Genomic DNA, 15040 nt, shown 5'->3' with positions numbered 1-15040 from the left:
ATTTCAAACAAAAGAAATGTCGTCACGAGTTTTTGAACATATTGACATGACATGCATGGTGGAAGTGATTACTGTGCGGTAAAGAGTAGTTACAGCTGTGTAGGGTTAACATTTTAAATTATATAGCCGACATCAGTGTAAATTACAGCCTTTTGAAATCAAACCTTGAACATCAACCTTAAGCAAAATGCAATAAGGAATATTTTACTTTTTAAACCAAAATGATCTCATTAATAATGCGAATGTTGAACGGAACGTGACTTAATTTAGTTGGCTCAAAGTACAGTGTTCCGCTGTGCTAACGAATTACCTGAGCGCATTTTGAACGAAGTTGAAATAAAAGACGAAGCATACGAATTTATTAAGATAAACATGAACATAAGTGCATTCCCTTTTTAAAAAAATATATTGCTCAATACATATTAACCAAAACGATAACGAAATAGTTCGATTCCGAATGTTGCCTATATAAAAATTCCTTTTATTGTTGTCTACACCATCATTAAGCTTTATATACTTCCTGCTATGTTAATACATTAACGACCTATTAAATTAGTAACCTCATCAGAGAATATTATTTGACTAAAAATTAATTTATTAGGAAGTGTAAATTGCCTAAATTCCTACCTTGTTGCTTTTATTGACTACCACTAATCGGTTCGACGGCAACTATAGTTTGCATACAGCTTCCTTACAGCTGCGAATTACAACCATCCATTTGTGTTTAAGTCGACGTATTTAATGGCTACGACGACGGTGAAGGCGGTATGTCATCGACTATAGTCGGCGTAAAGGTCCACTACAGCTACGACGATTGCCTGGCTGACATCAACACAGCGTACCTCTACAGAACGCACGGATATGGTGTCTCCGGGTCGTCCTCTGGCAGTATAAGAATGATCTGTTTAGCGACGACTTTTCGGAGGACTTGGAAGACGCAGAGCTACTTCAGGTTTACAATTATATAAATTATATTAAAGCTGCACTCTCACAAATCGACATTTTTTTTTGTCTCAGAATCATCTCATTTTGGCATCAGTGCCTTCAAATCAGTCATAAAAGATAACACGCAATAGAATAGACCTCAATTGTTTTCTAAATTGCTGAAGATTTCATTTTCCTTAAAGCGTTGGTAACGCTTTCAGCCATAATACGTCAATTTTCAAACGTTAATATGAAAAAAGCGATATGATCGTGTCAGCAGTCTTCACTTGTTTCCAGACATTTACGCAAATATGGGCTCATTCAAAGACAAATGTTGTCAAAACAATCAATCTGTGAGAGTGCAGCTTTAAGTATTCCCTCCCCAAAATAGCTATCAAATTGCTATCAAAAAGCTATCAAATTGTTAACCTTCGCTGACTATTTATAATAAGGTATTATAATTAATTAAGATTTTAAATCTTACAATAGAAATTGATCCACTGAAATCACTTGTACTTACTTAATATTTTCTAGCTAAGTTAGAATGTTTAACGTCAATAGAATAAAGATCCAACCTTATTTTGGGCACATATCATGGGATAAGATTGATAAGTCGCTTATTTTGTCGGACTGTATCTGAAAATAAAGCGTTCATTACACAGGTGATTGTCACCTAGCTTAGTCATTATAAAAAAAAATGAAATATCATTTTATCAATTTTAATTATTTTGTTTGTTAATAATATCAATGGACTGAAGGGCAACATTATTTTTATTTATTTTTAAACAACATCAAAGGACTGAAAAAGCCATATTTTAGTGATCAAGCTATGTGACGATCACCTGTGGTTCAGTATCCTTTGCAGGAATCTGAAGAAGATGACGACAATATCGTTGCCAGGCAACAGCGCAGCATTCGGCAAATAATACGAATTGCACCGCGCAATATCACGTCCCCTCGCACAGGTTTCCGAACGCGACGGGAGTACCGCACGCTCTCTGCAGATGAAAGGACACGGTTCCATAACGCCTTAAATCAGCTGTATCAAGTAAATTAACTATTAAATTTCACAAAATATACTAATTATGACTTCAAAGGCGCAAAAAAGGTTGATGCAAACATTTTTGTTTTAAATTTTAATGCATTATCATGTTTTACTCATTTGAATTTAATGTAAAAACAAAGTAAAACATTCGATTAAGGTACAGATAAAAAAATATTAGCGATATTTTGGCGCTTTTGTAACTTTGTGGCCACGTAGCTATTAATAAAAAAACATTTATAAACGTGTATATTTTTTATCTGTGCCTAAATTATACAGGTTTGTTTGCTTCAACCTATATTGATTGCATTTAATAACAAGAACATGGTAAAAAAAAACATATATTCCCTGAATCGCCTTTCTATAGGGCCACTTAGAAATGAAAAACAACAGTTCATGCCTTACTAAAATATAGCACTTTTTTAAGTTAATTAAAGGTCGTCCTACACTTCCTCTACAGTTATATGAACGACAAGCGAAAATTTCCGCTTAAACTGGTATAAGGGAGAGTGTTGCACCTACCTTTGCTGACAAAAAGGTGTCTAGTTGAGATATATTTGGTTCATTTTGTGCCTTCATTGGATCTCTCTCTCTCGGAGGAAACGCATTCCTTCCCTGGCACCGAGCATTTCTTGCGCTGTAAGTATTGCAACAGTTTCTGTGCAATCTGTAATATACAATTGTTTTAACCCTGATAGGGTTAACCAGAACTGCCGTTTATACTACAGACAAATGATAAATATGGATAGACAATGTGAAATTAAAAATGCACTCTTCTTTTAGTTTTGAGGAGGCATTACGACGTGTAGATGACCGAGTGTTCCTACCCTATTGGGATAGTTCATTGGATGGCAACATGCCTGCTGGTCCTGGATTCTCAATTATGTGGGACGACGATCATTTGGGTTAGATTAGGAATCATTGGCATCATCGGTGTGACAGATCTAGTTATTCTTGGACATAAAATACCTCTTAAAATGGTTATGCTAGCAAAGCGTTGACAGTTTTCAATATTGCTGTCATTAATATTTTCTCCTATTCAGACTTCTGTATTCTTACTATTCACATTTCTTCATGCTTTTAGAAGATGTAAAATGAATGTTAAATGGAAATATGTCCATGTGTCTTTTGGTAACATTAATTCCAAAAATGACATTTTGTCATAAAAATCAAAATACCCAAATATAATCTAATTCAAAGTGAAATGCCACAGGAAATATGATCAAACGGCTAAATTCCTGATATGCCGTTGCTGTTTGCGTATGTACTATGGACTTAATACACACCAGGAAAGATATTTGAACGTTAATGATAACTGTCAGATTATATAAGCATCTTCCTGGTTGGTACTATGTTTTTGTTTACAGGAACTGGGTCAGGCGTAGTCGACAGCGGACCATTTGCTGGCTGGGAAGCTCGGGAAACCCCACTAAGGCGAGATATAGCCCGAGGCGTTGGTTCTCTTATCCGCCAATCCAGAATTGACTATCTCATGGGATTCTGTCGACTAGCGGTAAGGGTCTACAAAATATAAATATAAAGGATTGTTTTTGTATATATATATCGTATCTTAGAGGCTCGCCAAAGCTGACTGAGGCGAGGCATAGCCCTTGGAGGAGAATCTCGTTTCCAACACTCAATTAGCGAATTTCTCATAGGATTTGGTTTACTATAGGTAAGTGTGTACAAAAATGCAGTCACTTCTACCGTGAATATTGTAGTTTATTTTCTCGGAATATCAGTTGATGCGAGCCCGTTGCATGAGTTCCCTAATCCGCCTTCATGGAAAGGGTTTATTATCACATTATGACGACTTCCGGTAGGTGTTACCAACTATTGTAGTCCCTTAGCATTAGTACGGATATATATTGTAATGGATATTATAAATAAGACGCAAAAAGTGTTAGTCTTAATTGTACTGCCAAATTCGTAATAATTGAGTGTAAAAATTGCTGTATATCCTATTAATAATAGGTTTCGCTATTAGGTACAAATCTTTTCACCCAAAGAAATGAAATGATATATTTGTGTTACTTTTAAATACTCGAGTTTCTGAGTCGATTTAAAGCTAAAGCCAATGGTGCATGTAGCCGAAAAGACATGTACATCTCGAACGAAATAAATGTTAAACAAATGATGTGTTCTCTTATCGGGCAGTCCCGATTTCGAACTACTGCCAAGTATTAGTAGAGTGTGTTGTTGGCAGAACCTGAAGCTCGGAAAAGCATCTGGAGTTATTTCATATACAATGTAAAGTTATCAATAACGATTACCACTCTATCACTCTCAACCTTCAGGACTTCAACGGACGGTGGGAGGGCTCTCACAATAGCGTACACAGATGGATAGGTGGCACTATGGCCCGTAGCATGGCAGCTTCCGACCCTATCTTCTATATGCACCATGCCTTCATTAACTACCAATGGGAAATATATAGGCAGCGGCAGAGGGATATTTGCGGGATAGATCCAGCGTCTGATTACCCGCCAGATAACGATAATAAGCCGGAGCATAACAAGGAAGAGAGGATGATAGGAATGCGTTTTCTTGATAATATTGATGGAGTCAAGGACTTTTGGACGGACAATTGGTTCGATTATGAGGATTCACCGAGTTGCTCTAACAATTGCGGCGGAAGTCCTGATCTATTCTGTGATGAAGATATCAATCTGTGCGTGTCGGAAATGAGGTTTGACATCGGAAAAGACTTAGGGGGAAGTGGAAGGCGTAAACAACGGGAAATCAGTCATGACGATATGCTTGCAGACGGGGTTATTCCTTATTCTGGCGAGTGTACGAAAAATGCATACGGAGTTACTTGCGTTAATCCTCCCCCGCCCACATCGGACGAGGAGATGATTGAAGCTTTGGCACGAGACGAAGAGTACAAACTTCCGGAATCGATAAAGAAGGTCGACAAAATCGTGCAAGAGAATTTACAATATGCCAACGCTTTGCCTGTTGAGAGCGAACAGATAATATTCCACGCAAATCAGGAAGAGAGTAACGATTGTCGGAACCTTGAGAAGTGCACATATGACTTATTGAAGGCCGTCGTAAAGGGTCGTAAGATTACTAATAGATACGGGAATCACCAAACAGCTTTGACAACGACTCGTCGCCCTCGTCCTGTGACAATCATTCGTCGTTAGGTTATTTCCAATCTAATTTTATTTGTTATTAGTCGTTCAGATAAATACTATTATAAAAGACGATTACAATATAAGCGCTACATCGAATTGAAAACATTGTAACACTTATTACGATGTTGGAATAAAAATGCAAATGCATGTGGATTTACGAAAACGTAATAAAATGGTTAATGAGGAATTTTTCAATGGTTACATTGACTTTGACAAACAAAAAAATCAAGAATGTGTGAAAACTGATGTCATCAAATATATTTATTAAAGTTGTTTTAGTTAACAAGCACAATACGTAAATAAAAGAACGCTGGTCTAAAAAGTAAACAATATGCCAACGCCGACTCTATGGTAAATATTCATCATTGGTCTTAGTTTGATCTAAGAACGACGCAGCTGATCGGACTGGGTTGTTTTAATAATGGACTTATACAGTACATTTTAAATAACAGTGAAATGCTGAAAACTGTCCATCATATCAGAAAAAAGACAGTCCGCGGCACGTTATGTTGCCGTTGTTTGTTTTCTGACGTTTACTAAACACACGTAAAAACAGCTTTGGGTTCGTGTATGCCATGGCCCCTTTGCTAGCTTATTGAACACTGACCGAAAGAAAACATGGCTAACAAAATATCATTGTATTATTAAAGGTCAAGTTATACAAAAATGTTTTACCGACGTCAGTAATAATTGCTATCACAATAAAAATTTAAACGGAATCTCTATTTAGATTGCGTCTGATTTAAAACCAAATCAAGAATTGGAGTATCTGTCTGTTGCATCAACAAATAAATCAATTTGAAAACGTATTTAAAGATATGACGCAAATATAACATATTTATACAGTATGTACAAATTATTTCATCATCAATAATTTGATAATGTATTTACAGTTAAATAAAATTATCATTATTATTTTTATTATTAATATTATTATTATTATTATTAACATGAAGGAAATGTCCTTAAAGTGTTTGTTTTCCTTTTTTCATACTGAAAGTTTTTATATAATGGTAATAAATCGGTAACTGATTTCACAATAAAGCAAATGCTAATTAAGTTGGAATTTGGAATACCAACATTTTACGACATTATTTTTACCCTGTTAAAATGAACAAATAATAGTAACGCGTAACAACTAAATGAATCTGGATCTAATGTGTAGTATTACAAAATAGTGTTTAATATAACAAAACAGAGAGAGTATAATTTTGCATGTTATGTTTTATCTTACATGTGCGCTAAAGCAATGTACCTATATTGTTTTCATTCCTTTTTCATGTACCAAAAAGAAAACAGCTTGCGGATCAGAGATGAACGCTATTATTCACCATATACGAGCAGAATATTTCAAAAATGATATTCCCATATAACCCAAGCGTTGGGCTAAATAAAGCTACAAATACAGTTTTGGTGGGTGTTTATTTCAAATACACAAATATTGTTTAAACATCATGTTTAATTCTACGAAACGGGCGCACTTGTTTATCATCAATTGTAATTTACAATTGGTAAGAATTTTTCATCAAAACTAAACTCTAAATATTGCTCCTGCAACCCATTCGTTTCGTATCACGATATTTAAAACATATCTGTAACACCATCCATTGTTTCGTTTTTACTCTTTGTAGATTGTTGTATTGTGTAACGTTGATTCAGCTGATTGTCTAGTATTTAAAATAATGGACTGTAGGTAAATTAAAATACGTTACACCGTCCAATATTTATATACGTAACCACAAATATGTTTTAAAACAAATTATTGAATACCAACCCAAGAACATCATTTAAGCGAAAAAGAAGAGTAACATGAGTCAAAGTGTCACGCTAGATGTGTGTTGTCAATACTACCTGTGTATGTTAACAATTTAGGAATTGTTTTCAAAGGCGGGACTAACCCTGAGTGCTGATGCAAATTATGAATAAACTTTGTTGAAGCCAACTAGTCAGTGTTTCACCCGTAATTTCTACGGCTTGTGTCATCTAGTTATAGAAGGAACATGCTTGTAAGTACTGATTCTACGTTCACATTATGTCAGTTTATAAACAGTTATATACTGAAATCAATAAGGAATGACTACTGATTTACCGAAGTTATCATACTGGAAATTCAAAAGATTATATCCCATTTCGTCTCGATTATTAGATATGGTTTGTCTGTCGGTTTATTTTGTTTATTTTGTGTGTATCCCTCGTTTAAGTGTGTGTTGTGCCTAAGCCTTGCCTTAGAAAAGGGTGTTCCTGAACGTTTGGCTTCACCTGCATTTTACATTGTATTATTCTAAACGTTCACTAATCATAATAAGTATTCTGCGAACATCAAAGAAATTAATGTCGACGTCATAAATAGTGATACAAGTACGTGTCATTTATACAGAGGCGCACTCTACACCGCTTATTTTGAACGATAGGGTGGGGCTTTATATGAAGTATGATCCAACCGTTATGGGTCGATCAGCAGGCAACATATATCTACGCTGCGTTTGATCTTCATTTCATATGACATAAATATAATCTACATGATGATTCAAAACAACTTATATATATTTACTATATAATGACAACCTTGACGTGTGTGTATGTATTTCTCTTATTTAATTGTACCTAATTATCTGAGAACATGGGTTATGCCACAACCTCACAGTAAGATCGTTTCTTTCGCTTATTATAATAATACCGCATGCTATATTAAAGGCAATTAACTTGCTATTTACATGCATTATGTTATATCTTTCTTCTACGTTTTCGACTTCTTATTTTGAATTTTGCTGTTATCGTAAGCAATTTGCCTGCCCGTTTTCGAAAGCATGGAAAAACATATTAGCTTTTTAGTTGTTTTTTTTTATGCCCCCGAAGGTGGGCATATTAAAATCGCACCGTCCGTCCGTCCGTCTGTCCGTCCGTCCGTACGTCCGTCCGTCCGGCTCTGTAACTTTCCCTTGTATGGACAGATTTTAAAATAACTTACTACATGTGTTCCACATACCAAGACGACGTGTGGCGTGCAAGACTCGTGTCCCTACCTCAAAGGTCAAGGTCACACTTAGTGTTTATTCACAATGGAGTGCTGCATATAAGGACATAGAGTATAGGTTGTCGTGTCCGGGCTGTAACTTTCCCTTGTATGGACAGATTTTAAAATAACTTGCCACATGTGTTCCACATACCAAGACGACGTGTCGCGTGCAAGACCCGTGTCCCTACCTCAAAGGTCAAGGTCACACTTAGTGTTTATTCACAATGGAGTGCTGCATATAAGGACATAGAGTATAGGTTGTCGTGTCCGGGCTGTAACTTTCCCTTGAATGGACAGATTTTAAAATAACTTGCCACATGTGTTCCACATACCAAGACGACGTGTCGCGTGCAAGACTCGTGTCCCTACCTCAAAGGTCAAGGTCACACTTAGTGTTTATTCACAATAGAGTGCTGCATATAAGGACATAGAGTATAGGTTGTCGTGTCCGGGCTGTAACTTTCCCTTGTATGGACAGATTTTAAAATCACTTGCTACATGTGTTCCACATACGAAGACGACGTGTCTTGTGCAAGACCCATGTCCCTTCCTCTAAGTTGAAAGATACAGTGTTTATTCACAAGGGAATTCTGAATATAAGGACATAACAGTGTAGGTTGTCAAGTATGGGTGGTATTTTTTATGTTCAGAGGCAATTTAAAATATCTTGCCATATGTATTTGACACGTAAAGGCAAGATCAACTTTTCATGTACTGACCTTGTTCGTAGGTCAATGTCACATTCGGGGGCATTCGTCACATACTGTGACAGCTCTTGTTTCTTCTACTCTTTGTTTTGATAGAAACGAGTGTATATATGTATTGCTGGTAAGCTACGTCAAGGGCCATATGGGCTCTTGTCGGGCAAGCCTTCGCAATTATAATGGTATATGTACTGGTAATAGGCAACATTTCTGTAAAGATAATCACTTTTTAGTTGACATTAATTTGTTTTTGCTTATGTTTGAATATCGAAATGCAACTAAACGGCCCTCTTCCAAACACAGTCTCTCTCTCTCTCTCTCTCTCTCTCTCTCTCTCTCTCTCTCTCTGTCTCTCTCTCTCTCTCTCTCTCTCTCCACATCTACTGCAATTTTATATTGTATTATAAATAAGCACATCGATATGCTATTTGTTTATCATGTCTAATCAATTTCCAACCTCGTCGATAAATTGCATATATAAAAATGCAATTAATTGTACATCGGGTAGCTTTAATGTTACAATTGTAGCCTTGTTAGGAATCATAACTATCGTGGGATGTTATTACTCGATTGCTTATCATTGGATCATATTGCTCGCCCTTTTTTGTTTAGATTAGTAATTTGGAAGTTTTACAATTGGAAATTGGTTACTTCACACCTTTATCACTTTATTCTCATGTTTTAAGCATGAGATGGTTTAGATGGTGTATATATGCGATGTTTGTGTAAAACCGCATTTTAATGATAATAATGTTGAATAAAATGGGGGGTAATGAATCTCCCATGAAGGACTGGTACATATGGTGGCAGGTGGGCTATTTCGTATAAATGGCCATTCACTTATGAACCTCATACTTAAGCTAGTATTAACATTATGATACAGTATACCCCCTTTCCATAGTATTTTAGTATGTTTGCAAATGTGTTTTTGTCTAACAGTCGGTGGGTCGGTTGGTGGACGAATCTTGTCCAGAACGATTTGACCTAGGACCTATTCGTTAAGTTGGTCTTGAATAGAGCACGGGCTCCTCTTGAATTCTTGATCAAGTGACAAGTGACTCGGGGACGAAAAAGGTTCACCAAGTGCTTGCCCTTTAGGACAAGAAACCGTTTAACTGTTGGCATTGACACTTTAGAGGTCATTGCATTGACTAGTAAATTGTTCGTCTTATTAGGTCTTAAAGTCAATCGAAGCTAACCATATTTTAACATTAAGTTAGCACTTTAACTTTAGAAGGGTCGGATCTAGGACTATAAAATATGTAAGATTTAATTGACATGCCATTGATGCAACGCACTGAAATTAGGGGTGTGGATATGTCGTTTTTTTAGAGGCTGGGTATCATTTCATAATATAAATTTATTCATGTAAATTTGTAAAGACAAGACGACACAATTCAATATAAATCATAGTTCTCTTAGTAAGTTATCAATTCTAAAGTAAATGTCAAAGAAGCCAACGTCTGTCCTTTGCGAAAGCATGTTGATTGAAAATCAGCATTCTGAAAAAAAGGAAATAGAAGTAATTGAAGTCGGAACTAACAATAGGCATATAGAAACTGTCAAATTGCAACCGTTCGTGCATCAGAATTGTTCTTTATATTAATATTAAAAATTTAAGTCACGAGTTAAATGAGTTTCAACACAAAAAAATGCTATTAAACAGACGTGCATTATTCTAGATAAAGAATAGTCTTAAATATATACATGCACAATTTATGGCCATCAAAGATAAAATTCTCCAATCTGGTTATTCCCAAAATTGAAGTTTTAATGTTCAGTGTCATGGGTTCGTTTTCAATATAATTAGTATCCTTATTCTTAAACACGCCTTAGTTATTCCATTCAACACATTTGCCAGTTATGTTTACAGTCCAATCAAAATACTGAACGATGAGAATAACATTAATTAATTGTAGTGCAACCACAGTATGGTTACAGTGACCAGGATGTCGACTAGATTTCAAATCTGTTGTGTTGCATCCTGTGGTTCTTACAAATTTCACAACGACATATGCTGAACAATTATCGGGGAGTCAAAATCATAGATTGGTTCACAATGTATGGAAAACATGCGTTTTGTTATGATAAAACATGGTTCGCCAAAACGTGTATGTTTTTAAAACTTGCATAACGTATGATATATAATCAAAGCACTGAAAATCTTTAGAAGCGGTTGAAAGGGGCATGCATTGTCAGGGGCGTAGCCAGCGTTACGCATTTACGCATGTGCGTAAGATTAATTTGAAAAATGAAAGGTCGAGGGCTAAGCTAAAAATTGATATCAGAATAAAAGGAAGAGCAGCCAAAGAAAACGTTGCTTCCCTGTGATAGATCGCTTTCTGAGCCGAAATCAATCACTTGGTAACAACAAAGTCGGCGGCCTCGAACCTATTAATCCCTCCAAATACACCTCAGAGCTCAACATGTTCTTTCCATTTTCCATTGTTTTCCACTCGGTAGACCCCCCCCCCCCCCGAACCCCCAACCGGCTACAGGGATATTCCCCATCCCACACCCTCCCCCTTTAGTGTGTAACATTCGGTAAAGTCTGGCTACGCCACTGATTGTATCTTTCAATACATGGGGATACGTCGACTTAAGTGATAAGCTGTGCATCTTGAATTGAATTATTGCTGAAGTTGTTTGTACAAAAAATGATTTTCCTTAAACAAAACGTGTATGTTCATTAAAGGAAATAATATATGATGTATTGTATTTTCCCATCGTATGATATCTAATAAAGGCAACGAAAAATCTTAAGCATGCATTGGCACATTAAATACATGGGGAGGGGGGTTTACGACGATTGAAGTGACATTTACATAAACAAAATGAGACAAGACGCCATAAAATAGGTAAAGATGTTGTTGTTTCCTCGCCCAGTGTGGGCAAAAGCGCTCTTGGCCCTCGGCACATTTTTCACTTTTATCAATGTGCCCTTCACCCATTCCCATAGTTCAAATAAAATTTGCAGCTCTCACATATTTCCCCGCAGATAGTCTTTCAGCGCCTCGCGCTTTGATTATCCTTTCTTATAATCATGAGTATATCCTAAAACATGTTTGCACCAGCTCTGAATGATTCTAGCACCTATGGATATGTCTTTTGGTCACCGTTTTAACATTGCTGCCTCGGGCATTTTTAGTTATTCTCGTATTCAAACTTCATTTACTCAAAAACAGGTTTTTCTAGGGAATTGAATACCATTCAAATCAAGTCTAGACGTCCATTGAGAGTGTTGAATCAACCATTCATGATGTGAATGAACATTTTTGCCTTTGGCAAGCATGATTAATAAATATTTTGGATATACTTAAACTTATAGGAATTAAAAGGATGGTGTTTCTTGGAAATATAAAACTGCTTAAGTCGACGCTAAAGGCCGTTGAATGTGTTGAACTTACCATCACTACCACCAATACAACTGCCACCACCAACAAAAACAACAACAACAAACTCAATTGCATTAAAGTGACACTATTATTCAAAATCAATACAAACACATGTAAAACAAACATCAATTTTGACTGATAAACCTTTAACTGCTTACTAAATAAAATACTTATGGATATTATTAATTACCGATAACAAGATTGTAACCGTGTATTTGATAGCAGAAAGCGCAAAAATAGTAATTGATTGGTGAATGCTAAAAGATTTACTGTGGTCTAATATAGTCTCATAAGATAGAAAACCCGTGTTTTATGCTCATTTTTTATCAAATTAAACTCGGTATCCCTCATAAGAACATTGTTTTCGACATAGATTTATCCTTTTGGAAATATTAAAACAGTATCATAAATTTTGGTTAATCTTATTTAGGAGTAAAAGTGCATCTTTAACGTTTATAAAACGATTATTTTATAATAAATATTATAATAATTGCAAGGGGATATCATAACAGACACACATTACGAATGTGAAATTATACCATTCTGGCGTTAACATTTTAGATTCATGATTATAGTAAGAAATTAAAGTATCATAAAGATGGCTTATAGGTTTTGAATATGACATGAAATACCATTGTTTAAAGCTGCACTCTCACAGATAGACCGTTCTGACATTATTTTTTTATTTCTGTCTTGGACTGAGTCAATTTTCATTTTCATGAATGTCTGGAAACCAGTGTTATAAGACGGCTGACAAAAAAATCATTTCGCAGTTTTTTCATAATTAGTTACGTTCGAAAATTGATATTGTATGGCTTAAAACGTTACTTACTTTTTAAGAAAAATGAGTTTATCGGCAAAAATTTGCTCATTCAAAGACAAACAATAAAAATAAATATTGTCAAAACGGTCAATCTGTGAGGGTGCAGCATTAAAGGTCCTGCCACAGCAGTTTGGTCAAATTAGCCGAAATGTTCGTTGGTAATTGGTCAATATTTATTAAAACAATCTACGCCGCTTTTGGAGCCCCGCCTCCGGACTTTTAACCAGAGTTTGATTGAAAGTTAAGTTTTTTTTTCAAACTCTTCGACAAACCTTTTCCCAATATGGCCGTCAGAGCACTGTCAAAACATTATTTTGGAAACAGGTTTGTGGCGGTGTTCGATGAAACTGCTCACCTTATCAAACTTCGGTAATAAAAGGAATGCGGGGCTCTTTAGGCGGCATAGACTGCCCTTTGTTTTATTTAAAAAGGTGTCTTCATTTTAAGCAAAATGTTCCCTTCCGACGTAGCATATATGACGCAATTTATCACGTGGTATACACACACTGTTACTGTTTTAAATCACAGGTAGAAAATGTTATGCTTAGTCTAGTTTCTGCAACTGAAATATGGACACACAAGATTTTTGAAAAAAAAAGATCCATTTCTAATCATTATTTCTTTCAAGAAATATAACAATCAAAATTTTACACTTAAGTTAAAATATGTTGAACATTTCTTAAGATTCTTCTGTAATACGTCGGACCCTGGTAACATATTAACTCGCCCATAAGGACTCATACATAAGCTGACGGATACATTATTAGATACATTGGTAGCATCACTTATTAATGTCCATCAACCAATTATGCTACTTCCTTTTGCTGAAGTGCGTAACTTTCGCTTTTTAAAATCATGGACTTCAAAGATAACATTTGAGCATATATATCATTATTTGCTGAAGCGTTCAAATCGTCAGTATCTTAGTTTTAACACCACTAATGATTTTCCACACTTTATTTCGTTAAATAAAATCCGTTAAAGGCATTTTACAAACCATGAAATAGTCACTTTAACTTCCCCAAATGATTACCAACTGATATCACTGCCGTTTGAAGCAATGCTTAAGGTTAAGATAGACGGTAGACAAAAACAAACTTGTCCAGTCTGTAAATCCACAATGCCTCGTAGAATCGACGTTAGGTAGTCTTGCAATTCTTTCCTAAAATTATGGTTTTTGAGTGTGCTTCGGGTGCTCCCTTCAAGCGTTGCGCTAAACCTTAAAGTTCCATTCGTTAAAAATACACAATGACGGTGATGTGTGCTTTTTGAAAACCGAATTTTACAGGTTTACTACACCACGCACATAAACTGCACGCTATTTATTGAACGTTTGGCCTTGAAAACATGGTACAAAACAGTTACGTCACCCGCAACCCTCGAGATTGAAATTGTACACTCGCCCGTATACCTCTATCACACTATTCGAAGACCAGGATAACCGCACTACGTTCTTTTAACATGTTCAAAGTCCGCTCACGTCCTTCACGTCCATTAAGACCGCACTACGTTCTTTTAACATGTTCAAAGTCCGCTCACGTCCTTCACGTCCATTAAGACCGTACCACGTCCTTATCGGTGTCTAATGCGTTCCTACTACGTTGACCAAGTTTAGACTGCGTTTGGAAGGCGGAGTGGGAATGTGGACAAGTGTGATGGGGGCATAATCATGCGCTCGTGCATAATCCCAATCACTCGTTGATGTTTTTGTGCCGTTACTATTTCATATCCCACTATTTGTACTGCTACGCTCACTCCACCCATTCTTAATCATTAAGCATGTTTCTTTTACAAATCTGGGTTTAATAGTATGGTTGAAAAATTACTTAAAGGGGCACGTCCGTTTCGAGCAGTATTTCTTATAAACTCATAGTTTTACATGTCCACACTTATGGAACTTTAATAAATTTCAGTCAAAAAATGTTATTTGCATGCTTATCATAGCTTCATGCTTTATGAAAGAACGAGAAAAATCAAAGCTGTAACAGTTTAT

The 15040-nt window shown here is 36.0% G+C and overlaps 1 protein-coding gene across 1 annotated transcript; it reads left to right on the top strand.

Moving 5' to 3' along the window:
* The first annotated feature begins 767 nt into the window (after positions 1-767).
* Positions 768-5118, top strand: LOC128244255 (putative tyrosinase-like protein tyr-3). The gene is made up of 5 exons (XM_052962274.1): positions 768-888; positions 2566-2605; positions 2750-2871; positions 3334-3479; positions 4264-5118. Exons 1-5 carry the CDS (start codon positions 768-770, stop codon positions 5116-5118), a joined length of 1284 nt encoding a protein of 427 aa, XP_052818234.1.
* The last annotated feature ends 9922 nt before the right edge of the window (positions 5119-15040 follow it).

The sequence above is a fragment of the Mya arenaria genome, chromosome 8 (assembly GCF_026914265.1).
Source record: "Mya arenaria isolate MELC-2E11 chromosome 8, ASM2691426v1".
Classification (NCBI taxonomy): Eukaryota; Metazoa; Mollusca; class Bivalvia; order Myida; family Myidae; genus Mya; species Mya arenaria.
This window is presented reverse-complemented; position numbering and strand designations above follow the sequence as displayed.

What these genes read in the sequence shown, in the direction of transcription:
- LOC128244255 (XM_052962274.1), top strand. Translation starts at nt 768, where the DNA reads ATGTCATCGACTATAGTCGGCGTAAAGGTCCACTACAGCTACGACGAT. An exon ending in CTCCGGGTCGTCCTCTGGCA is followed by an intron (nt 889 to 2,565) that starts GTATAAGAATGA and finishes TCTCTCTCGGAG; the next exon opens with GAAACGCATTCCTTCCCTGG. An exon ending in TGGGATTCTGTCGACTAGCG is followed by an intron (nt 3,480 to 4,263) that starts GTAAGGGTCTAC and finishes CTCAACCTTCAG; the next exon opens with GACTTCAACGGACGGTGGGA.